Genomic DNA, 27,183 nt, shown 5'->3' with positions numbered 1-27,183 from the left:
ATTGCTTTAGGGCAGATGGCCACAATTTGGTGCCCTTCAGCTGTTTTTGGAGTTCAGCTCCCACCAACCCCAGGCAGTAGAACCATGTGGTCCCTTCTTCATCTCTTTCCCTTCTTTAGTCCTCCTTATGGCCACAGCCTCTGTCCTTGCCTTCCACCCACTCTGCCCTGGGCTCCCTTAGCCCCCACCATCTACTGAGCACCCCAACATATCATCTCCAGCTCCTCTTCCTGCCAACAAGACACAGTTCCTCCCATCTCTCCTAAGCTTCCCCATGTTGTCCAGTATCGCTTGGCGGCATTGCCTGGGATCAAGGCAAGGATGCTCTCTGTTCAGCTGAGATCAGGGGCTCCCAAACTGTGGTCCATGGACCACATGGTGCTTGTGGGAAGATGAGTGATTGCAGTGGCTACTCTGTGGTTCTTAGAACCTGGTGTTCCGCCCAGAAGGTGAGTTAGATGGATGGGGTGGAGGGGAGTTTGTTGGCGATATGGCAGGAGTAAGGGAGGAGGTCCTTGAAAGGAGTGGAGGGGATTAGCAGCACAGTTAATGGGAGGCTAGGACGGAGGCATTTAATCTTGATTCAATTACAAATCACCTAGCATCCAGCACAGCTCACTGCAATTTCTTCAACAGACAGAAAAACCATTAAGTGGTCTGCCAAGACCCTCAGCAATTTTCAAGTAGCCCATGTGGGGAGGGGGGGGCTGGAGTGTGAGAACTGCTGGCTTGGAAACTGTGCAGGATCTAGGGCAGAAGTGTGTGAGCGTGTAGGGATCCTTACCATGGTTTGGAAGCAAGAATGAAGCTGTGTTAGGAACGGGGGCTTCCCAGCCAGAGCGAGCACCCGCTTCTCCACCATGGTGCATTCCACATCGTCGTCTTGGATGACCACATCCTTCTTGAGGATCTTCACAGCGTAGAGCTCATCGGTCCCTTTCCTTTCAGAGAGCATCACCTGGAGGAAGACAAAGGTGGTCACAAGGGAGATGGAGAATGAGCAGACCTCCTAGGCTGGTGCTTTGGCTGCTACTCTGCATGCCAAAGTAACAACATCACGGGAGGGGTGAGGAGGTCTTTGGAAGCCTTGCAGGAGAAGGACTGTGAGCAACATCATGAGAGGGGTGTTCCTAGGACCAAGGTGGAACTGTCAAGCAGCCTTGTCATTTTTGCGGTCGGGTTTATTAATGTAATCTTGTTCTTTCTAGAGTCCTGAAACGTTGTTGTTTTGCCTGTTGTTATGTTTGCTATTGTGTTGCTGTTTTATTGTGTTATTACAAAATTGTTTTGCAGCGTTTGATTCGGAATGCATTCCTGTCGTCTTGGTTGTAAGTCCCTTTGAACGTGACTTTGTGTCTGGAAAAGCAGCGTACAAATAAAACGATGAATTTATTTTATATTTATTAACGCACAGCAGGTGCTTTACCACAGAGCTACTGCTTCCCACTAAAAGTATTGCAAGACGCTAGTCCTCATGGTTCGGATGCCATCTGGCACAGGGCTGGCATTCAGCAGCTCTGTGTGATGTTTTGAATTACTATGACATTATTGAATTGCATTCATTCCTTCGTTGTTTGCTTTACTTATACGCTGCTATGCTTGATGTTATAGTGATTGTATTGCTTGCTGTTTTTTTAACGCTATGGTGAATATTGTGAGCTGCAACAACATTTGTTGTTGCAAAAGCAGAATACAAATATAAAATCAACTCAAAATCCAATAAAGCAGCTCTCAGCTATAGTCCTTTCCAAAAGACACAGGAACAGAAAAAGGTAAAGGTAAAGGGACCCCTGACCATTAGGTCCAGTCGTGACCAGCTCTGGGGTTGCAGCGCTCATCTCGCTTTATTGGCCGAGGGAGCCGGCATACAGCTTCCGGGTCATATGGCCAGCATGACTAAGCCGCTTCTGGCGAACCAGAGCAGCGCACAGAAACACCGTTTACCTTCCCGCTGGAGTGGTACCTATTTATCTACTTGTACTTTGACGTGCTTTTGAACTGCTAGGTTGGCAGGAAGCTGCTTTATACTGAGTCAGAGCCTTTGTTCATCCACACCATTGGTCCGTCTACACTGACTGGCAGTGGCTCTCCGTGGTTTCGGGCAGGTTCCCTCCCACATCTCCCTGGAGATGCCACTGGGGATTGAACCCAATAACTTCTGCATGCAAAGCAGGTGCTCTACTGCTCCAGCCCGTCCTTCTGTGAGTGAGATTGAAGAAGTTCACCCATGCCCATTTGGCAACCCCTCACCTGCCCATTTGGCTGCCCCGCAAGCCAGCCCACGCCTCTTCCCCTGTGTGGAATAACTTGTCCCCCTAATATTTTAAACCAGTTGTGGCAAGCTGCAGATTTATTTATTACAATAAACCCGAGCCGCAGAGCTTCCTGCCAACATAATTTTCCGTCGTTAATCAAATCAAGCCGAAGGAAGGCTCCCGAAAAATGCCAACAACACCCTGCCAGTTATTAAGATACATTGCTTCAATTTGTTGTGGTATTGCTTTGGAAATCAACACGGCCACCTCCCCCCACCCCCCAACCTGCTCACTGGCCTGTGGTGTTCAAAATGGACGTCATATTCCCTGGAAATGGCTTGTTTTGCCACACAGTCGATCGCCACCTTGGTAGGGGGGATTTCCGGACCACCTCGCCTGACTTTGATCTACTCTGCCCCAGGATCCTTCCGATCTGCAACATCACATCCAGCCCGCCCCTATGACCTCTGAGCCTGCTCATCTGCTTCTCTGGACCGGTAGCTCTAGAGCAGATTCCTGGTCTTGCCTTTGACCTGGGCAACTCTCATGCTTCATGTGGTCTGACTGGCTACTAGGCCTGGTACCCCCTTCTTGCATTCTACTTACTTTGCAGTCATATTTATTTTAAGGCAATTCATACGCAGTCACGGAAATTGCATATTCATTTGGTAACACAAGTACTCCCATATTCAACACCACAAGTTAATAAAAGTTAAAGACAAATGCTGAAAGAAAAATAAAACTCTAAAGCTGCAAAATAACCCCACTTGCCTGGGAGTCAGCCCTCTTGAGTTTAATACTTCGGAGGAGGCCTGGTTAGGAGTATCCCATACAGTGGGGACTGGGGGACTTGTGGCCCTGCAGGGGTTCACAGAAGCATAGAACTGTAGGGTTGGAAGGGATCCCAAGGGTCATCTAGCCCAACCCTCTGCAAGGCAGGGATCACAGTTGAAGAATCCATCACACGATTCATTGTTGGACTCCAGCTCAGTTGGTAAAGCATGATTCTCTTAATCACAGTCATGGGTTCAAGCTCCAGGTTGGGCAAAAGATTGCTGCACTGCATGGGTTGGGCTAGATGACCCTCAGGGTCCCTTCCAACTCTATGGTTCTGTGATTCTGTGAACTCCTGCCAGCCCCTGCAGCCACCAGGGTCAATAATGAGGCATGATGGGAGTTGGAGTCTGACAAGATATGGAGGGTCATAGAGGTTCTGCATCTTTGCTTTAAAGCTACAAAAATCTAATACAGTGGTACCTTGGGTTAAATACTGTACTTAATTTGTTCCGGATGTCTGTTCTTAACCTGAAACTGTTCTTAACCTGAAGCACCACTTTAGCTAATGGGGCCTCCTGCTGCTGCTGCGCTGTCGGAGCATGGTTTCTGTTCTCATCCTGAAGCAAAGTTCTTAACCTGAAGCACTATTTCTGGGTTAGCGGAGTCTGTAACCTGAAGCGTATGTAACCCGAGGTACCACTGTACTGTGTCAGATGAAATCAATATGCCAAAGTCCAGGCAAATTTCTGAAAACTACAGAAGACAATATTCAGTGATCTTTGAAGTGGTACAATGGGACAGTACACCAGGCTGTTAAGCAGAAGGTTGGTGGTTCGAGCCCACCCAGGGACAGCTGTGGGCAGGATTCATTCATTACATGGGGTTGGACTAGATGACCCTCAGGGTCCCTTCCAACTTTGCAATTCTATGATTACATGATCTACAAAAATCATTTAAAAGATTTTTAAGATTGAAAAGACGAGCCAATCTTTTAGTGCATTGCATTATGGGAAAACAAAGATGGCTGTGCAGCTGTGGGAACTACCCATCCAGATAGGAGAAACCCCAGTACAGCAACCTACCAAGGGCCCCCGAAAGCTCTGGAGCTGTCTGTGGGCCCCTAAATAATTTGTTCAAAGTACAGCTTGGGAATTGCAGACAGTGGTTCACAGCTCTATAGTGGCACCTAGTGACCAAAAACAAGCATTACAGCACATACAAAAAAGAGGGCAAAACGCTGTCATTGGTTATCATTCAGAAATTCAGCATTCTGCCCCCCCCCGCCCTAAAACACGCACATACACTGCCAGAGGTCCACTCCAAACCAACACAACAACCCACAGAACAAAAACTTCATGTATCACCTTATAAGTCTTTTGCCCTGTGGACTGGATGGCAGCTTCGGTGTGTGGGGAGGTGATTTTAATAGGGGGAAATAACCTGGGGGGAGGGGGGAATTATATAACCCCCTCCTTGCAGCCCTAATCTAAATCAGCACTTTTCGATGTCCCACCCTAAAGCTGGTACCAACAGCCATGCAGGTTCCTAACTCATCACGTCCAGTTTGGTCTTTGGACTGTCTGGCAATGAGATACATTCAAAAAAGAAATTGGATGTGTTGGGAGAACATTCCCCGGAGTGTAAAACACAAAAATTAAAATCGATTATATTTCAAGATGAAAGCAGTCCCCGGAGAGCAGGCTCCAGTCACTGTAAATAATTCTCTAATGGTTCCCCAACGCTGCTCAGGCAATCGAATTTGGCTCCTGAAGGGTGAACATCTCCCAACAGATGGGGAGACAGTGCCCAGGGCTGATGTTCGCTCCTTGCAACCTTTGCAAGAGAGGAAGAGGCAGCCATTTCCTGGAGTGCAGAATTAAATGGGGGTGGGGTGGGGTGGGAGAGGCTCCCGAGGGCTTGCTACAGCAGCCCATGTTTCATGCAGTAGCCTTTGCACAGCTTGCAAATGTGCGACACCATGCAGGCGGAAAGCCAAACCATTTCACACAACTGCAAAAGATAGGGGGGAAACAAAACCCCATGCTTTGGCACCCAAAGAGAGATACTGGCGTACAGCACAGTTTACTCACGAGAAGTAACTTGCACGAGGGAAGAAGGAGGAGGCTTTGGACAAAGCTCAGTCGGTGGAGCAGGAGACTCTTAATCTCAGGGTTGTGGGTTCAAGCCCCAAATTGAGCAAAAGAGTCCTGCATTGCAGGGGATTGGACTAGATGACCCTCGTGGTCCCTCCCAAGTCTACAATTCTATGATTCTATGTCTGGACAGAAAGCCCTGCCAGGCAGCTGCATTCAACTTGGGGTACAAAAGTAAGAATGCAGGAGCCTCAGAAGAGCCCAAAGGGGGCCGACTAGTGTTGCACCCTGGTCTGGCATATCCCAAAACTGCACCCCCCCCCAAAAAAAGTGTACATTAGGGGGGAAAGTGGTTTAAAATGATCATTTTTTTCCCTGAGGTCCTTTTTTTAAAAAATTGCAAATTCCCACAGAAGTGCAATGAACTGAAATTTACCAGAAGATAGGGGAAAAGAGGCCATTGCAAGAGTGCAATTGGCGGAGCTGCCTTGAAAACGGTTGTAAGCTGATGCTGCAGCCTCTCTCAGCCCTTAGTCCTGTTGCAGAGAGAAACAGCGCTGCCCCCCTGAAGGGGCAATGGAAAGAGAAGAGTCTTCCTGGACCCACTGTCCTCATCATCACTGTCGCCCCAGAAGACACTCTCAAAGCAGCTGTTGTTTCTCCTTCCTTGCACAAGACGGGAACCTCTAATTTGATTGATCCTCTCCATCCCCTCTCTGGGCCTGCGAGGCTTTCCAGTGCAATAAAATCAGTGGCCAGGTTTGCGCCATCTCCACCGAGACTCCTATCTAGCTTTGCCTGACTCTCTCCGGCTAAGTGAGGGGAATGCTAATCTTGCAGATGCAGCCTCTGGTGCCAGAGTGTTAACTGCTTGGCTCCCAAGTCAGGCTGTTCTCTGAAATATGCTCTACCAGCAGCGGGAAACAGGGGTGGGGGTGGGGGAATCAGTGAATGGAGGAGAGTTAAGAATGGGAACCTGACAGGCTTCTGTCAAATAGCTGCCAAAGAGCTTGCAAGGTGCAGCGAATTCTCAGCGACACTTTACATCATGGGTAGGCAAACTAAGGCCCGGGGGCCAGATCCGGCCCAATCACCTTCTAAATCCGGCCCACGGACGGTCCAGGAATCAGTGTGTTTTTACATGAGCAGAATGTGTCCTTTTATTTAAAATGCATCTCTGGGTTATTTGTGGGGCCTGCCTGGTGTTTTTACATGAGCAGAATGTGTGCTTTTATTTAAAATGCATCTCTGGGTTATTTGTGGGGCATAGGAATTCGTTCATTTTTTTCCCCCTTCAAAATATAGTCCGACCCCCCACAAGGTCTGAGGGACAGTGGACCGGCCCCCTGCTGAAAAAGTTTGCTGACCCCTGATTTACATCATCTTGGAAGCTCCTCCACCGCCCCCTGCAAAATGGCCGTGGTCCTCTGATCTGTGCTGCCTGGCCTCAGGATAGAAGGGCAGTTCATACAAGCTTGCTTCCTTGTTCTCCTCCTTCTCCTCCTCTCTGCCTAGCCCCCAGGACACTTTCAAACCAGGATCGTGACTTTCCCTTCACATTCCTATCCTGACCTTTGAACTGGGGGTTGCGTACACCAAGATAGCTCAGTTGGTGGACTCCTAATCTTAGGGTTATGGGTTCGAGTCTCGCGTGGGGCAAAAGGATTCCTGCATTGCAGGGAGCTGGGCTAGATGACCCTTGCTATAAGATCCACTATCCTGTAATATTACATAGGAGGCCAGTTCTACTGATGAAGCCTAGGATGGCGAAACAAGGCTAATATTCCGGAAATCCTTGTCTTAGACTCTGTGAAAGGATTCTGTGGAACTGTAACAACCCTTCATGTGGATTATTGGACTCTATGAACAGACAGGTGGAATAGATACTTATACCTGTATGGACCTTATGCATGAACTGACTAGAGAATGAACTGATCCACTGGGTCTTCTGCTTTTTTCATTGAACTTTATGAGACTTCTGTTGAAATCTAAAATTTGACACAATGAATATTATACCTTATTTATTCAAAAGTACAGCTGTTTATGTCTCGTGTGTTTAATGCGGGAAACCCACAAGGAGGAGTCAAGCACAAGAACCCTCTCCCATGCTGCAGTTCCCAGCAACTGGGATTAAAAAGCATTGCCACCTCTGACTGCAAAGGCAGAGTATAGCCATTGTGGCTAGTAGTCACTGATAGCCCTCTTAACCTCCAGTCCTCTTTTAAAACCATTACGTTGGTGGCCATCCCTGAACATGGCTTCCCCCAAAGAATCCTGGGAATTGCTGTTTGCTAAGGGTGCTGGGAACTGTAGTTCTGTGAGGGGGTGAACTACAGTTCCCAAGATTCTTTGAGGGAAGTCATGTGCTTTAAATGTGTGGTGCGGACTTGTGGCTGGTGCCTCCACAAAAAATGTCTATGCCGTGTAGCTGCAGCGCTAGGATTCTCACCAGACTTTATTCGTGAAAGGATCCATCAGATCTTAAAGCTTTGTGGCATGACTGCAGTTTATACGAACACAGGAAGCCACGTTACACTGAGTCAGGTCATTGATCCATGCATCTACATATTCATTCATTTGCTCTAAAATTTATATTCTCCTTGTTAGGCTCCACCGGGCTCTCAAAGCCACTCGTATGAAAATTCATAATCAAGCATCAAATCACCATTAAAACCCAAAGCACCATCAGTTAAAACAGTCACTCAACAATGATTACAGTACAGCAGAAAGAATATTTAATTGCCTCACTCCTCTCCCCAAGCACCAAAAGCCTTCCTAAGCAGCAAAGGGCTTTTGAACCTTTTAAACCAGCTTTCTTGAAGCAGGAGACATCCGACCAGGCAGAGGTCCTGGGAACATCCAGCCACGCACCTTTCCAAAGCTGCCTTTGCCCAGCACCATAAGGAAATTGAAGTCCGACAGTTTCATCCGATCGCGGCTGCCGTTGTTGTCAAATTTGGAGATGGCATTGGTTGCTTTCTCCTCTGCCGCCTTTGCTCCTGGGCCGATTCTGGCTCTCTTAAGGGGAAAAAAAAAAGGAATTTATTGATTTACTTCCCCTCCCCAAAAGGGCAGTGAAAATACGAGATAACCTTGGCTTCCTGAATATTTTGGACTAAGCCGTCACAGCCATCTTGGAGGAGATTGGCAGTCTCACTGCAGCTTCAGTGAATTAAATTAAAAAGGACCATTCAAGTGATCTATACAAGCTAATCTCATGGATGCAAAGTCAAATGATTTCACAGGCAGCCTTTGACTGCACCTAGCTGTGCCTGCTCTCCTGGGTGGATTTTTCATTCATACACCGTACAAATTTTCACCTCGAAACATTCTTGTTCCATCCCTGCTCAGTCAGACTTTGACGATCGCTGACAACCCGCATCCGAGAGAGCTGAACAGACAAGCAAATCACTACTTTTCAGTCAACCTGGCAGATTCTCATTGCACATGCAACATCGAGAGAACATGGCTAAAGGCCTCTGAGAACACATGACAACTTGTGAAATGATACTTTTGTTTAAAAACTGCAATGACTTAAAAGCTGAACGTAATTAAAGAGACGTTTGGTGCTTCTGTGGTGAGGATGGTTGAATACTGATATTTGCTTCTTGTATAAATAAGTGACAACAATAAAATATTTGGGGGAGAAATACTATGATGATTGCAGCTTGTGTACACATGATCCTAGCCAGTGCTTTTTTCCTGGGGGGACACAGGGGTACGCACACCCCTAAACATTTTGTGGATCTAAGTTTGGCCTCATTGAGGGGCAGTATTACCCCTAAACATTTTTTTAAAGGAAAAAAGCACTGATCCTAGCTCTTTGCATTATCCTGCACTGATCCTCAGCTGCAAGTTCTTCTTTTCTTTTTTTAAAGAAAAGCAACACTTCCTTGGACATAAAGGCTTGTCCCACAATAGCAAAAAGGTGGTGTTTCCTCCTTTGAAAGAAGTTTGAATGAAAATGTGCATGTCTGATATGGATGGCGGTAGATTAAGCCTGCTTTGCAAAAGGGACAAACAATGCTTATTCTGTTTGCAATTTCCAATCCCTGCTGACTGTTTAAAAGGAGCTTTGCCGGAAGAATGGTGAACAATCACATCCCTCGTGCAAAGCCTTCCCTTCCCCACCGCAGTCTAGTGGCTAACTAATTCACCGGAGCACAATTTGTTAAACAACACACGCGCACAGAGACAGAGCTATCTCACAATTTATTCGTTTTAATGTCTGAAAAAATATGTCACATTGGAGGAGCCTGCCCAGAGCTCAGCCTAGCATGAAATTCCATTAAGCCGATTCCAGTGGTTTAATTGGGGCAGCTGCTCCGAGCGCGAGAGAGAAGGTTTGCACGGCAGCCACAAAAGAGGCTTCCTGGTGTCACCTGGTGGGGGGGGGGGCAAGGCTCCCTCTGCTACCAAAAACACCGTTGGAGAGCTGGAACGCAGAGTAAAATTGGCAGATGCAATGCTCCTTTCCTGCAAAGAGCCAGTAGCAGGGTCCAATTCATTCCAGAATCCCCTTGCCCTGGGGTGTTTTCACCTGGAGCTAACAACCTGGGACTAGTTTACCTGTGAGATCAGATTACCGCACCTGTGCTCCCTTGACCACTTCAATCTGCAGACCTGGCACTGTCCACAGGTGCCACATAATACCCATTCCACATTTGTAAGAACTCCATCTTTGAACGTGGAAGCACCTGAACTTTGGAACTCCCTGCTGATTGATAGCAGGCAGGTACCTTTGTTGTACTCTTTTTGGTGCCTGCTAAAATTATCTTTGCTTAGACAAGCCTACCCAGTTTTTTAGAAAGTTGATTCATGTTTTAATCTGTTTTGGTCTACAGTTGTACCTTGGAAGTCGAACGGAATCCGTTCCGGAAGTCAGTTAGTCTTCCATAATGTTTGGAAACTAAAGCTCCTGCAGCCAACTGGAAGCCACGGAAGCAGCATCGGACGTTTGGCTTCCAAAAACCATTTGAAAACTGGAACACACACTTCTGGGTTTCGATCACTCAGGAGCCGATTTGTTCGACAACTAAGGTGTTCGACAACCAAGGTACGGCTGTATTGTTATTTTAACTTTTGGAAAGTCTTAAATTGTTATTAATTCTTCTTATTGATAATCTTATTGTTGTATCTTTTCATTTTTCTTGTAGACCACGTTTTTCTTCCCAATCAGGCAGAGTATAATTTTTTTGAAATAAATAAATTCTTGGATACTGGATGAAGGAACAGATCTATCCCAAGCATCACACATAAGCTTCCTGTTCCTCTAAGCATGGTGCTAAGAGCCAAGGTCTTGTGCTGCAAGTCCACAGTTCCTTACTTTACAGGAATGTGGCCCTGAGTCACATCTCTTGTCCACCACCTTCCGAGGGAGTCCGTTCCCCTGGCAAACAGCTCTTACCATCAGAAGGTTCTTCCTAAGGTTTAGTGGGAATCTTCTTTCTTGTCATTTGAATCCGTTGGTTCAGATCCTCCCCTCTGGAGCAGCAGAAAACAAGCTCGCTCCGTCTTCAACGTAACATCCCTTCAGATATTTGAAAATGGCTATCCTGTTGCCTCTCAGTCTTCTCTTCTCCAGGCTAACAGACCCAACTCCCTCAACTGTTCCTCATCAGGCTTGGTTTTCAGACCCTTGGCTATGCTCCTCTGAAAACCTTGCAACTTGTGAATCTCCTGTGGGATGTAATCCACTGAGAGCAGTCAAATACAACATTCCTTGTTTTGCTAGAGTTGACATGTTTGTCCAGCCAGTCGAAACTTCCTGTTCCTCCTGGCCTGGAGCATCCTTCCTTGCATGTGACTAGTGGGTGGGCGTGACCTTTCCAGACCTGGTAAAAGGCCAAGGCATGCTGCCACTCTCTCTCTTTTCCATCTTCCTTTCGTCCTGCAAACTTCTTGGACTGCTAGCTTGCAGTCTCCCCAGCTCATCTCCCATATGGGGTAAACCCATTTGTATATGCTTGTAACTTTAAGCCTAAAGCTCTGCCTGATAATGAGTAAACATTCTTCTTATTGCTTATGAATAAGACTGTGGTGTCTTTATTCTTTTAGGAGGGATTTAAAAGGGGATATTACCAGGATCATACAATTCAATCTGAGGCAGATTGAATGGCATAATAGTAAGAGGTTCTAACGAGCCTGCAACCAGCTTTCTCCTGTGCGTGAGAAGGGGAATGTAAACTCTGCTAAGTAAAGGGCAATTTAGGAAGGATATTAATAAACAATATAACCTCTCCTGCCACCCTGAACATCCCCACACCTCCTTCTCTCCCCCCTGGAATGCCTCATTCAGGGGAAGGATGTTGGGGGGTTGGTCCTTCGGAAGGGCTGCTCACCTCAAACTTCTGCCTGAGCTCTTCATTCCCCTCTTCACCTTCAGGGGGCACGGGGACGTTGAAGTACTCCCCCTCCTCCTGGCTCAGCAGCTTAAACCTAGGCAGGGGGAAATTGGGTAAGCAAAGCAGAACCAGAGTCAGAAGCTGCAACCCAAGCAAGGTGAAGTGGGAAAACAATGGAAGCGGCTGAAGGGCCCAAATGAGCTCTAGGAAAACAAGCTCTGGTCTAGAGCCTCTAGTCTAGTTGGAGGCAGACTCAGTTCCAAGGTAATGGGAGGGGGAAGCACCCTGCCTCCATGAAACTATTTATGGAGTCCTCCACTGCACAGGTAATTGCTTTACTTTTGTTATTTATATTCCACATTTTAAAAAATGGTCTAAGCATCCATGTACACTCAAGGGGGCATAGACGGTTCTATCTCTCCACATGTAATCCCCACAACAACCCTGTGAGGTAGGTTAGGCTGAGAGGCAGTGACTGGCCCAAGGTCACCCAGTGTCAAGGAGCTATCAAGCGATACCAGGTCATCTACAAGGCAGGAAAGCAGGGGAGGGGAGGGGCTTAATCTCTGGGCTTGCAGGGCTCATTGCTCGACAACGTACAGGACTTTCCTCAAGCGGGGTGTGGGGGGGGGGAGAAGAGCCAGCAGGACTGGGACTGTCCTGCTGCTGTGTAGCAGGGCCAACCTCTGACTCCTCTCTGTCTGAGTCTGCACTCACACTGTGACTCTCAGCCTCCAACCCTGTCTTGGAACACCCTCCTTCTCCTGACTTCCCTTGATCGCTCAAAACCCCTGCTTCTACCTCCCAGCTCGGTCCCTTCCCCAGACTGCTCTTCAGTGTCCCACCACCAGGATCTGGATCTAAGTCGTCTTCTTCTGTGTCCTTCCTGCAAGGCTCTTGGGCAGCTGGCTCCCACCACTTTCCCTCACCCAGCCAGTCCCTGACACCCAGAGAGCTTTATGGCTGAGTGGGGATTTTGAACCCTCGTCTCCCAGGTCCTAGTCCAACACTCTAACCGCTACACCATACTGGCTCCGTAATTTTCTAATCTCCAAATCTCCAATCCCAGAAAAGTAGCTCCATCACCCCTTCAGGAAGAGCCTTCTACAAAGCAAAGACACCCCCCCCCCAGAAGAAGGGAGGGGAGCAAACAAACAAACAAACAAACAAATAAAATCTAATAAGCAATTACGGGGAATCATGGAATTGTCATTCAGCTGTGAGTCAGTTTCTGCCGCTGGAGGCGAAGCTCCAGTTCTGTCAATGAGATCTTTTCAGCGGAGAGGAAGAGTTTATCAGGGGGCCATTATCGGCTGAGCGCGGCGGTGCGCCTGACTGGCAGGGAAGGAACAAAGCAGGATTTGCATAATGCAAGGACGGACCCTTCCCTTCAACTCCGCGCCTCCATTTGCTGCGGCTCTTTAGAGATGAAAAATGCACTGGAGACTCCCACCTCCCGGAGTTTACTTTAGCCAAACACTGTGACAAGGAAAATTACTTAGATCTCCACTTAACGGTTTTTAAAAATGCAGCAAGGAGCTGTTTACCATATTTTACATGCTCTTTAATGTGCGCCCATCTCCCCGCTGGAGACGGCTCCACAGGTGGCAGCGAGGGCTTGGAGGAAATTTGCAATTTGTTTTCCTTCGGAGAGCTTGCGGCAAATTCAGAGGAGGAGTGGCCCCTCGCGCTTGCCTTGAACCAACGCCCCTCCGGCTCATCGCTACTAACCCTGAAGATCTTAAGCTCAGCTCCTCAGACTGCAGGGACGGGTCCTCAGCACTGAAGCAGACTCAGATGTGACATGGATCTGCTCCTGGGGCTTGAGCACTGTCTAGTTGGCAGTGGTGGCGGTTGGTGCCAACCAGAAGCGGCGCCCAGACTCATTTGCAACCCTGCTCCACTCATGCCAGATCCAACTGCCCCATCCCTGCTTCGCCTTGACAGCCCGCAGCAGAAAACATATGAAGATAAGAAGGATCTGCTGGATCAGGCTAATGGCCCATCTAGTCCAGCATCCTGTTCTCAAAGTGGCCAACCAGATGCCCCAATGGGAAGTCATTGTAAGCAGAACTCAACCACAAGAGTATTCTCTCCTCCTGTGCCTTCCAGCAACAGGCATGACTGCCTCTGATCATGGGGGCAGAACACAGCTATTGTGGCTAGCAGCCACTGATAGCCTCCCCCTCCTCCATGAATTGGTCTGATCCTCTTTTAAAGTCATCTCAATAGATGGCCATCACCGTCTCCCTGGGAGTGCATTCCAAATTGGTCCATGATTGACTTACTGCTAATGTCCTTCTAGCATTTTGGGAAAACCATTTGGTCAATGGAATGGTTCTCTGTCTGTCTGTCGTGCAGATGGACAAACATCCTGCTGTTTGCCTATGCTTTGGTCGGGTTTCCATGGGTAGTTCCTTTGAAAACTTAGAAAACCCAGACCTCCACACCCCTAAGCAAGCCCACTGCCCTCAGGTGCTGTGGAGAAGGCTGCTCCATCATCAGAATCAAAGGAAGGCTCAAGTGGGCAGAAAGGGGCATGTGTGATTGGGGAAACTGAGGTGTGTGTACCCCATCTGCACCTCAGGTGGCACAATGTCTTGGTCCAGTAAGCACAACTACTAGTGGATTTACAACTGTGCGTGTGAATCCATCAGGAGACTAAGATGGTAACACAGATAGTGAAGACAACCTATCTCTGTATCGTTCACACTATCTGGCAGCTGGGCTTCAGCTGGGGTGTCTTCCCAAGGCTTAGCTGGAGATGCCACTAGGGCAAATTTAACCTGGGACCTTCTGCATGCAAAGCAGGTGCTCTACTGGTGAGCCATGTCCCTTTCCTAAAAATAAAGTCCTCATGGTTCTGATTTAAATGGGAACATAGGAAGGTGCCTGATATCGAACCAGACAATTGGTCCGCCCAGTTCAGTATTGTCTACACTGACCGGCAGCAGCTCTTCAGGGTTGCAGACAGAATGCCTCTCCCAGTCCCACCTGGGGATGCCATCAGGGGGATTGAACCTGGGACCTTCTGTATGCACAAAATGTGCTCTACCACTGAGCTATTACAGCCCTTCCCCATTTGGTATCCTGGAACAGAGCAATCCATGGGATTTCAGGACCTGTTGCCATTAGCCCAGGATGTCAATGGACCTAGAAATCACCCTTTTGACTTCCACAAATATATTTCACAAGTGCTGACTTGGTCAGGATGGCATTAACTTTCTCCCTTGGCTATGCTCTGCCCTCACAGTTGGGGTCAGTGAAGCTTCATAATACTAGTTGCTGGAAACCACAGGAGGGGAGAGGGCTCTTGTGCTTGAATCTTGATGGCGGGCTTCCTACAGGCATCTGTTCGGCCACTGTGAGATGTGCCATTGGCCTTATCCAACAGACTCTTCTTCGGTTCTTCTGTTCCCCTTTGTTTCAAAACAGCACCTTCCAGGATGAATCCTCAAATCCAGGTGTTGAGTTTGACAAGGAAAGAGTCTCCCCTCCAGCTCACAGAAGGACCAGCTAGATCTGCTACCTGCCGCACGCACAGAAGTTTTATAGGCATTCTGGTCTGCTCGCTAAGGTCACCCAACTCTTCAGCACCAGGAGCGGGAAGGAAGAAAATTAAAATCCTGTTTCCTGCTGAGGGAGATAAAACAGAAACAAACAGGCCCTACTCCTCTGGGAGTTGATAGGCCCACGCTGCCCGCCTCGACTGACAGTAATTAACTGCTTTGGACAGTGTTTCATTTGAGGAAACAGGGAAGCCTCAGCAAGCAATCCCATTCTTCACATCCACAGATTAAACTTTCATCCTGGGGAGGGGCAGGAAGGCTCTTTGCTGGGTTCTCTGCAACCAACTCTGCCTGGTGCCGATGCAAACTGGGCTCCTAAGGATCAGATCCCTACCTGGCTATACACTCCCATTGTTTTGTTTCAGCAAGACCTCCTGCCACCATGGCCTCCAGATGTTTTCAACCACCTCTCCCATGAGCCCCAGCAAGGAAAGCCAGTCTGGTGTAGTGCTTGGAGTGTTGGACCAAGCAAGACCTGGGAGACCAGGTGTCATGAACCGACTGGATGTAGAAGAGTGGTGGGAGGCACCATCTGGAGAACCCCCAAAGGAACCCTCAGGGGAAGAAGGCTCAGAGCCAGGGGGATGTTGGTGGGAGGACGACAAATGGTCAGAGGGAGAAGAAGGAACAGACTGGGGGAAGGAGGCGTTAGAAGCTGAAGAGGCAACAGGGTTTAGGGAGCAGGAAGAGGCTGTGACAAAGGGCAGTTCAGACTCAGAGGCAGGAGAGGAGGCTGGAGGGGAGTGGGCCCAGGAGACAGTGATGAGGCAAGCTGCTGATGAAGCCAGGGAGTCTCCCCCTCCTGCTGTGACCAGCTCCCCTTCCCCCTGGTCTCCTAGAACCTGCAGAGGAATGAAGAAGGAAGAGCAAAGAGAGACAAGATGACAGAGATTTAGGTTGCTAGGGAAGGAACTGGGGAAAAAACTTACAGAGTGGTGGGAAGGCAGGGACCTTCAGTCCTCACAACTGCTTCACTGGGGCAAGACCTACTGGGAAGAGTTGCTGTGACCACTAGGACTGAGCTGTTTGGGTTTCTTTGAATCAAGAGTTAACTTCACTGACATCGGGTGCTTTATGGTTTCCTTGATGATGTACGCCTGACTCCAGCTCCTGACACCAGGGTTCAAATACCCACATGGCCACAAAGCTCTCTGGGTGTGACCTGGGGTGCCAGTCACTGCTTCTCAGCCTAACCCACCTTGCAGGGTTGTGTGAGGATAAAATGGGGAGAACCATGTATGCCACCTGAGCTCTTTGGAGGAAAGGTGGGACAGAAATGTAATGAAATAAACACATAGCAAATATCTGGAGGGCACCAGCTGGCTAGTGATTGCCCTGATCCAAGCCCCTTCAGAGGCAAGTCCACCTTACCAGCCATCCACTCCAGCTTTCAGCAGCTCTGAGATCCCAAAGGACAGCGACCCCATGAAATCATTCCGACTGGTCAGGTCCCAGTCCCAGATCTCCACAGATAGCCTCCTGTCCTTGTCAGACTCTTTCAGTTGGCTGGCAGAAACAAAAGGGAGGAGGAAAGAGATTTTAAAAGGCATCTTCTTTTTGGAGGGAGCTATATCTGCAAGCTGCTTCCACGCCTTCCAGGTGGGCACTCAATCAATCAGCAGCTATGAAATGAAGCCACGGTTTTCGGCGGACGTGCCTCCTCTAATGCCTCATTTCCTGACAGGGTCCCCTTCAAATGGAGGACCTCAGAGCGCCTGGCGATTGAAATGCAAGGCTTTGATCAGCGCCAACCCGGAGCGTGAGATGGCATTCTCAGCAGTGCTGACAGGATGGGTGCGAGGGAAGAGAGGAGCTGAAGAAAGGAGCCTGCCGCTTCGCTCTGAAATCCGCTTAGCGTTTCTCAGCAATTAAAGCACAGCATCATTTGCAACCCATTCATTCCAGGGAAGCACCAGCCCTGCAAGGAGGGACAGGTGGGAGGAAACTGGGCTCAGCAGGGGTGTTGCTGTGGGTGGGTGGGGAATTGAATTGGAGGGATGTGCTGTAGTTTACTGGGGTAGTGAACAGGGTAACTGAAGACAAATTGAATTGCTTTGGAGCAGGATAATAATAATAATAATAATAATAATAATTTTATTTATTTATTTATTTATTTATTTATACCCCGCCCATCTGGCTGGGTCTCCCCAGCCACTCTGGGTGGCTTCCAACAAAGATTAAAAATACATTAAAATGCCACACATTAAAAACTTCCCTGAACATGCCTTCAGATGTCTGTTGGGAAAATAATCTGGGGTAAATGAATTAGAGAAGGACTGATGTGGAGTTGAGCACAAGCAAATCAAAGCATTTATCTGAGGTGGCCTGCGTGGGAAATTTGTCACTTTGCCTTTTGAGACATTTAATTTCTAAATCTGCATCTATACATAAGAATCAGCACATGCCTGTTTTGTGCAAACTGGTGCGCACAGACTCTTCGCAATGGTTTCAAGGCTTAGTCCCAGCCACAGTAGGGTCTCAGCTGGGGTGCAGGGTCTGAAAAAGCACCCATGACTCATGAGAGGTCCCCATTCCATGCTTAGGGAATAGCTGTCATGTGACACCTTCCTATATGCCAAAGGTAACAATCAGAAGCTCTGCTGCCATGCAGTAGGAGCCCACAAGGTGGCTCCCCCCACACACCACTGTGGCACCTGCATCCAGGTGAGGCAACACCACAGTATGGGCATCTCTCACCTGGTTGGGGCTCCTCCTTTATGGTGTGAAGAAGGAGTCATTGTGGCCACTCCCTGACCCTTTGAGTCAAAAATCTGGAGCAGCAGCGAAGGAGAGGGTCACCAGCCAGCCAGCCAGCTAGCCAGCCCCACTCCACCCCACACTTTCTGTTTCAAGTTGAAACCGAGTCCCAGGAACCCGTCAGAAGATGTCAAAGGCTGCCACAGAGCCATACTCACAATTTAAAGGTCTCATTCCACTCAGGGTTCAGAGAACATTTGATGGTTTTAGTCTTCTGTTTGCTTTCACTTTTTGGGTCAGGGATGAGCTTGAGTTTCACATACGGGTCTGACAAGCCGTTTGGATCCATTGGAACCAGATTTCTGGCATCTCGTACTGGAAAGGGAAGAGAGAAAAGACTCAGTGGGAAAGGGCCAAGGCATCCTGTAAGCCACCCAGAGTGCTGTAAGCTGCCCAGAGTGGCTGGGGAAACCCAGCCAGATGGGTGGGGTAGAAATAAGAAAAGTATTATTATTATTATTATTATTATTATTCACTCTCTATCTTTCATTCGCATACTGGAAACACCAAGGATAAAGAAAAGTTTTTCTCCCTCTCTCATAACACCAGAATTCATGTGAGAACAGGATGCTGGACTAGATGGGCCCTTTTTGGCCTGATCCAGCAAGCTCTTATTATGTTCATATGTTAATGTCATGCCTTGTTTATCCCTGAAAGGCAGGATGGACTCTTGGACTCCCTTGCTTGCCCCTTGCTTGCTTCCAAAGGCCCCTTGGGAAGTTTCACTGCAACCGGGGCTTCCAAAATGGAAGCCACTCAGCGTAGTTTTTTGAAATTATGTTCAGGCCAACCCTGAAGATGCAGCCACTAGAGATTCTGCACAAGAAGATACAGGGAAAAGAAGAAATCATCTACCTGACGCCAAGCTGACCCGCAGAATTGCCCACGATTTGGTTGTCAAAAGCCTCAATTAAGGTAATTGCCGCCTAACTGGATTGACAGCTGAGGCATGTTTGGCATCATTAAAATATAAAGACAGGCAGGAGAGCTTGAAATTTCCAGGAGCAACCGTGATGGTGCTGCAGTACCTGGGAAAGGTCCCTGCACTCCATGTTATCCGTGGGCTGCCTTGTGAACAAACTCTAAGGACATCCTGCTGTAACATAAGGCCAGGCATAGGCAAACTCGGCCCTCCAGATGTTTTGGACTACAACTCCCATCATCCCTAGCTAACAGGACCAGTGGTCAGGGATGATGGGAACTGTAGTCCCAAAACATCTGGAGGGCTGAGTTTGCCTATGCCTGCATAAGGCCAATGGCACATCTGGTCCGACATCCTTTTCTCACAGAAGCTGACTAGATGCCTGAGGGAATACAAACACAATAGCGTATTCCTCTCATGCAGTATCCAGCAACTGGTCTTCAGAAGCATTACTGCTGTGGAGGCAGAGTATATTCACCAGGGCTAATAGCCATTGAGAGACCTCTTCTGCCTCCTCTTTTAAAGGCATCCAAGTTGGTGGCCATCACTGCTTCTCATGGGAGCAAGTTCCATCCTTTAACTATGCGCTGCCTGAATAAGTCCTTCCTTTGAACTGCCTTCCTGGACCTTCTAGCTTTCAGCTTCATTGGATGTCTGCTAAGTTCTAGCGTTAGGAGAGAGGGAGAAAAGTTTTTTTCTCAATCCACTTTCTTCATGCCATCCACAATTTTATAAATGTCTATTGTGTCACCTCATCATAGGGGAGTCACTCCACCCCCTTGACCACTTGGATTGCCCTTTCTTGGACCTTTCCCAACTCTGCGATATCCTTTTGGAGGTGAGGCGACCAGAACGATATGCAGTATTCCAAATGCAGTCACACCACAGAATTGCATAATGGCGTTATGATAGCGACAGTCTCATTTTTCAATTGCTCTCTCAATGATCCACAGAGTGGAATTTGCCTTCTTCACAGCCACTGCACACAGGGTCAGGGTCTTCGTTAAGCTATCAACTTATGACCCCAAGGTCTCATTCCTCGACAGTCACCTCCAGTTCAGACCCCAGGAGTGTAGATGTGAAATCTGGATATTTTGCACTGACATGCCTGTTTGCAGAGGATCAATATCTCCTCCATTCAAACATACACAGTCCAGACACATGGATGGAAAATCGGACACAGAGTGGGGATGCAAACCCCAGCTTAGCAGGTCCTCTCTGACTGGCTCACAGCTGTCAGCCTCAGTTTCCATTATGGAAATAGAGACTAGTTGGCATTTTAACAAGAGCCATATTTCCTCTTCTCTTCCTGACCACCGCCAGATGAATTGAGGCTGCCTTATTCTGCATCATTGCTCTTTCTTCCAAAAAACAGAGGAGCCAGTGCTTTCCAAATCTACAACTTCTAACTCCCCAGGGTCAACTTCTGCTTAGTGCATCATGAAGTCAATCACATGTACCCAATATGACAGCCTCCATCAACAGGCGAGGAAAAGCACATCACAGCACACCTTCATTACGGTACTTGGGGCAGTTATTCCCAAACTGCCTCCGACTGCCACCTTGGGGCAACTGAAGGTGATGATGCAAAGTCCCAGGGAGGGATAAGATCCTGAAATGGATCCAGAAAAAAAACAGGAGGTAGAACCCAGCCAATGTAGTCCATTGCCTTCCCTTACTTCCTAGCAGTGGTATTATGTGAGGGTGGCCCCATCTGGGCATTGAAGATTGAGTCAGTTCCATGAAGCAAGTGGAAGAAAGATTAGTGCCACCATTCCTTATAACATGTAATTAATACACTGAAGAAGAATAAATTTGCACATATATTTATAATGGAAAATGCACCGCCCTTCTTACAGCAGCATCTTCCTGGGCCGGTGCACATTAATTAATGCATTTCTAGCTTGTTTATCTAATTGCTGCATAATTTGTTCCAGTTTGGGCCAACGACTCACTTCATCAACTCATTCAATTAGCAAGTATCAGGTCTGTGCAGGAAGAACCAATCCCACGTGAGAAAGGGACAGATTAACCTTGAACTGCCAAATGGATTTGCCCTTCAGAATGATGCCGGGTGGCAAAATGGCCAGCCACCTAGGGACACGGGACAAAAACAAAGAGCGATGCATTTCTTCCATGTGTTGCTTCAAGCAAGCTACAGTTTCATGGGATCAACCTTGGGATTTGTGAAGTAATAAGGAGCGACTCCGGGCTGTGTTGGTGACATTTTGGTGGAGCTAGAATGGACTGGATGTTCTGCAGTTGGATTCCCTTCCCCTGAAACATGGGAATGTGTGGATTTTGAACTGTGTGGCTCAGCAGTCAAGGAGCATTTCCCAAGATGGTTTCTGGATTTGTGTATCAATATTTTAACCCTGACCTCCTTTTCATATACAGTGGTACCTCAGGTTACATACGCTTCAGGTTACATATGCTTCAGGTTATGGACTTTGCTAACCCAGAAATATTACCTCGGGTTAAGAACTTTGCTTCAGGATGAGAACAGAAATCGTGCTCCGGCAGTGGAAGGCCCCATTAGCTAAAGTGGTGCTTCAGGTTAAGTACAGTTTCAGGTTAAGAACGGACCTCCAGAACGAATTAAGTACTTAACCCGAGGTACCACTGTATAGAGCACTCAAAGTGGCTTGCAATAACTACAATTCACAAAAGACATCAAAATACTAACCGTTTGTAACAGAGCAACAGAGCAAATCCAAATCTAATACAATTAGGGATAAGTGAGAACGACCAGCTGATCCTCCATTTCCACTGGAAATGAGCCAATTCCTCTCCCCACACGTCAAAGTGAAATCAACTCATCACTTGAACCAATCTTAGGAACTTGGAAAGTGAGACACAGCGGACTCTCGCCCATCCCCAAAGCCCCCATCCAATCTTCTGCTTCTGCTTGCATTTAACTCTGGAGGATATGCTGGCAATGGCACCAATGAGAGTCTAGAGAAGGAGAAGACTTCTCTCTCTCCATCACCACAAAATGCTCCACAACACATAAGAGCACCCACTGCAGCATCCCTTGGGATTTGTACATCTTCAAAGTGAAAGAGGGTCCATCTCTAACCTAGACCATGATCCAAACTGGAGAAAGGTTGGAAGGAATCCTTAAAACCACACTTCTCCTTTGAGAAGAACCTTAAGGGTTCATTTCCATGATTGTTTCCACACACCTAAATAAAATTAAATGGAAAGGGAGCCAAATGCTTGCATAAACTAGGCTATCCTCTCCTGACCATGAATGGGGGCGAGAGAAATGGCTTAGGCAGGTGTCAGGAAGGAGACAGGGTCAGGCTGAAGTTGCAGGAAGTTGGACAGCTCCAAGCAGATAACTTGCTCCAGCAGCTGACTTTGGGATCACATTCAAAGCACATCCCCCCTCGAAAAGAATCCTGTGAATTGTAGTTTAGAAATTAGGCATAATCTGCACAAACACACATAAAGGGAAAAATAGAATTCTGAACCTTTCAAAACAAGCACACTTGGTTCTGTCAGTCTCAGGTTTATTTTGGGGGCCAGCAATAGCTATAACTGCCTTGCTCTGACAAGCATGATAGCAGAGATCTCAGGGAAACTGGGAATGAGTCAAGAAGGGAACAAGGCGCAGATCACAGTTACTGTCCAGGGTCCTGAAGAATGTGCAAATGATTTCCAGAGAGGTGGCCGTGTTAGTGGATTGCAGCAAGAGCAAGAGATTTCATAGCTTCTGCCACAATAAGTTGAGTCATCTTTAAGATACCACAAGGCTCTTTGTTATTCGTTCCCTGGTTTAGTCTTTCCCCTCTGAAGTCAACAGATGCAGCTAAAACATTTTCAAATGCTGATCCACGACCTTCAGGGGCAGGAGGAAGCCGGGGATTCTGACAATGTAGATACCACATTCTATATTTATGAAGGAATTGGCAATAAGGAATTTGTAACAAGAAAAGCAAATCAGATGACACACAGGCAAGCTTAGAAGATTCCTCCTCGGCTGATCTTAAGTCACAGAGAGAAGCTGCCTGCATCAAAGAGATGATGGGGGTGGGGTGCTTTCTTTCCAAAGCCTTACAACGCGACCTTGATTCCCGCTATAACACCAGCCATTTCTGGTGGCTTTTGAAATCAAACGCCAGGCAATCAAAGCCCTAAAAGATTCTGGAAGTCAAGCACTGCCATCTATGGGCTGATATTGCGACTGCACCACCAAGTGAGTCATTTTCTTAATCACAAATGTTGGGCATTCAAGGTCACCCCTTAATTAAGCCATAGGGACTAGTGGCCAATTCAGTGACTAGTCAATGGTTAGATACTCCTTAGCACGCTGTGTTATTTTGTTTTCACACTCAGGATTGCTAAAGGTGGTGAAAGGGTCTCCTTGTTGCCCCTTTTTCAGGACCGATGAATTTATTCCCCAGCGAAAACTGTGCATGGAGAACCAGAGGGGGTTCTGAATTGTCATTGGCAGCCTTCATCAACCTGGCATCCTCCAGATGTTTCGGAATGCAATTTCCATCAGCCCCAGCATTGTCCAGCCACGTTGGTTGGGGTTGGTCAGAGTTGTAGGTGTTCCCAGGGGCAGCCTGTTCCCTTTTTGCCACCTGAGATGAAACAGAAATTGCTGTCTTCTGCCCCCACTCACTGCTGCACCCTACTCCCACTCCTGCTGCTGTACTGCACGCCTCACTTCCACTGCCAGAGCACCCCAGCTCTCGCCATACAGCGATCATTCTAGCCTTCACCCTTTAGCCACCTCAGTTGATGCAACAAAGCAGAAAGATGTATAATTTCTTACTTTTGAATTAAAGAAAATTTAATCCCACTCACTACGATAACCTGCTGATCAGATCATTGCATTGCATTCTATGTGGGGCTCCTCTTGAAGACAGACTAGAAGCTGCAAGAAGCGTAGAGTGCAGCTGCCTGAGTTTGGCGCATCACAGCTAATTGCATCATATAACACCAATTCTTTAGTTGTAATTCCTGCATCGCAAGGGGTTGAACTAGATGACTCTTGGGGCCCCATCCAATGCTACAATTCTATGAGTCTATGAATCCTGCAGGATGGAAGGTGTTTGTATTGGAAATGGATTTTTTTTAGTGTTGGTTACCTGATTCAGGAAGGGGGTTGCACTAACTCCTGCCAAATTGGACAGAATTTCACCCCTGCTCATCAGATGATACGGGTGTGGGTGTGTTAAAACAGGCTGCGTTGACTGAGTGCACCAGTTTCCTGTGGGGAACTGGCACATGCAGCTAAGATAGAATTGACCCCCACCCTCTGACCATCAGCTGATGTCTCCTGCCCATCGGAGCGACATCAGCTGATGGACAGGTGGGTGTGACTTAGATCAAATGGGGTATAATCTACACTGTGGTCTCTCCTCATTTATGGAACTCCCTGCCTTCAGACATACGTCTGCTGCCTACCTTAATTGGGTTCGGTGCCCATTAAAAACTTAGCTCTTCACCCAGACCTTTGGTGGGGAGAAATTATTTGTGATCAATAGTGTCATTAGTAATAATAAAATCAGCCTTACACTGAGCGAGACCAGTGATCCATTTAGCTCAGTACTGTCTGCACTGACTGGCAGCAGCTTTCCGGACTTTCAGCTAGGGGGTCTCTCCCAGCCCTTCCTGGAACTGTCAGGGATTGAACCTGGGACCTGAGGCATGCCATGCAGATGCTCTGCCTGTGAGCCAGCTGTAGCTGATGGATATTCATCTGATGCATTGATACGGCTTGACTTATAATTTTGGTTCCAAGCTTATATTGAATTTTCTTGTTTTAAAACATGATTGTAAATCATATTCAGATCTCTGTCAGTTAGGAGTGTCTTAGATACCATGCTATACCTGCAAGTCCCAAACTTTCCCTCCCACAGGCGAAAATTGCTGAGGCTCTGACTGGACCACTTAATGATTTTTAAATTGTAGCAATTGTACTGCACTGTGCTAGATGCTTTAACTGTATCTTCACTGCTTCTCTTATTTGTTATATTGTATTTTATTGCATTGCAATTTGAATCCCAATACTGATTCATATCCAAAACAGCACTAAGTAACCATTCCCCATCAGTGCAAGGATTTCCACTTGTGCAATGGGACTCCCCACCCCGCCCTGCACATTCCTTGCCCTCCCCAAATCTGCTCTAGAGGATTGGGGGAACCCCCTAGAACAGTTTTAGGGGGTGCATGGGGGAAGGAGTCAGGGGAAAGTCCTGTTGCACAAACATAAATCCTTGCATTAATGGGATGGTAACTCAGTACAGTCATACCTTGGGTTAAATATGCTTCAGGTTGAGTGTTTTCAGGTTACGCTCTGCGATTCACCGCGTTACTTCTGGGTTTTGCCGCTCGCGCATGCACAGCTGCTCAAAATGACATCACGAACATGCACAGAAGTGGTGAATCACAACCTGCACACGCACAGACTCGGGTTGTGTTCTACTCATGATGTGAACGGGGCTCCGGAACAGATCCTGTTCGCATCCAGAGGTACCACTGTACATCCTGTTCTCACAGTGGCAAGCCACATGCCTGTGGGAGACCCACAAGCAGGACTCAAATGCAAGACCATAAGAACCTAAGAAGAGACTGGTGGATCGGGTCAACGGGTCAACTAGTCCAGCATTCTGTTCTCACAGTGGCCAACCAGAAGCCCCAGAGGGAATCCCACTAGCAGGACCTGAGCACATCAGTACTCTCCCCTCCTGCACTTTCCAGTAACTGGTATTCAGACCGTCTCAATTTCTACTGCCAAGGGTGGGTATCACAGATTTATTGGGCTGGCTTCCAGTTCTAGGGCTAGGCTGAGAAACGCCCTTGATCTGGGCATCCAGACTGGCCACATGACTAACCCACAAATCCCTCTGAAGATTCACCATAGATGAGACATGATTTCTGTCCTTTTGAACAAAGGCCTTTGGATTTCCTGGTTTTACACATGCTCTTTGCTTCCGATGCCACAAGAGAGCACTCTAGATACATCTGTGCCTCCCAGAGAGAGGCTTCGTTCTGCAGAAGGCAACCTCGTGTTTTCCTGGAAAACAAAATTCCAAAAGACCAGAGGGAACGCTTGAGAAGAGCCCTTCCCCAACCTGGTGCCCTCCAGACGTTATGGACTACAGCTTCCATCAGTCCCAGCCAGCATGAAGTTGTAAATCAAAAATATCTAGAAGGCAGCAAGCTGAGAAAGGCTGCTCTGGAAAGACAGTACTATTCGTGTGAAATAAACCCACACTTCCCAATCAACTCCACAATATGGAGGACTAAACACAAGAAGGAGCCTCACACAGTCATTGTTCCATCTGTAGCTCAGTACTGTCTATAATGACTGACAGTGGCTCTCCAGGATTTACATTCAGCCTTACCTGGAGACATGGGAGCTTGAACTTGGGAAGGCATTAATGTTTAATGTTGTACTATGTTTTTATATGATGTGTGGAAGTGAGAGCTGGACCATAAAGAAGGCTGATAGCTGAAGAATTGATGCTTTTGAATTATGGTGCTGGAGGAGACTCTTGAGAGTCCCATGGACTGCTAGAAGATCAAACCTATCCATTCTGAAGGAAATCAGCCCTGAGTGCTCACTAGAAGGACAGATCCTGAAGCTGAGGCTCCAATACTTTGGCCACCTCATGAGAAGAGAGGACTCCCTGGAAAAGACCCTGGTGTTGGGAAAGATGGAGGGCACAAGGAGAAGGGGACGACAGAGGACGAGATGGTTGGACAGCGTTCTCGAAGCTACCAGCATGAGTTTGACCAAACTGCGGGAGGCAGTGGAGGACAGGAGTGCCTAGCGTGCTCTGGTCCATGGGGTCACAAAGAGTTGGAGACGACTAAACGACTAAACAACAACTACAATGTTTTTATATATGTATTATGATGATGACGATGATGCATGAAGGCAGATGCTCTAACTTATGGCACCTCCTTTTTTATTTCATTAAAAAATGAGGTCTGTGGGTGGATGCATTTGTGGTAAACTGAGGGACTTCCTGAAGGTAAGAGCTGATTGACTACCTTGGAAGGTGGTGGATCACCTTCATTTGAGGTTTTTAAGCCATGGTTGGATGGCCACCTGTCCAGGAGTCTTCAGCTGCAATTCCTGCATTGCAGGGGGTTGGACTAGATGTCACCCTTGAGATCCCTTCTAACTCTACAGATCTATGAAATTACATGCTGGAATTTCAGATGCACTGAAAAAAGGAACAGCAGCAATTGCTGTATAATTCAGCAATTGCCAGACTTAGAACTGCCATTTCTTGGAGATGATTCAAGATGAGCCAGCCAGCCTGCTTTTCCTTGACTCAGCAATTCATGACTCCTCCCTTGGCTTGGGTACAGCACTACTACCTCAGAAACATGCTTTGCAGCTTTTGTTTATCATGTTTGCCCCCCTCAGAGATGAGCCAAAACTCCCCCTTTCAATGACTGTTAAACATTCCTTGTAAAAATATTTGTTTCCTGACT

General features: G+C 47.6%; 1 protein-coding gene across 2 annotated transcripts in view; it reads right to left on the bottom strand.

The window, feature by feature from the left end:
• PRKCB (protein kinase C beta) overlaps positions 1-27,183 on the bottom strand; it is a 179,891-nt gene that overhangs the window by 55,437 nt on the left and 97,271 nt on the right. For both annotated transcript variants that reach the window (XM_080981702.1, XM_080981701.1), the window contains exons 6-10: positions 17,954-18,110; positions 16,410-16,544; positions 11,467-11,563; positions 7,997-8,143; positions 785-958 (exon numbers count right to left, since the gene is read on the bottom strand). In XM_080981702.1, the coding sequence (XP_080837828.1) occupies positions 785-958; positions 7,997-8,143; positions 11,467-11,563; positions 16,410-16,544; positions 17,954-18,110 (710 nt within the window). The remainder of the gene's footprint in view (positions 1-784; positions 959-7,996; positions 8,144-11,466; positions 11,564-16,409; positions 16,545-17,953; positions 18,111-27,183) is intronic.

Source organism: Podarcis pityusensis (genome assembly GCF_964106645.2).
Source record: "Podarcis pityusensis genome assembly, chromosome: 14".
Classification (NCBI taxonomy): Eukaryota; Metazoa; Chordata; class Lepidosauria; order Squamata; family Lacertidae; genus Podarcis; species Podarcis pityusensis.
Note: the sequence above shows the minus strand (reverse complement) of the source record. Positions and strands in the feature narration are given on the sequence as shown.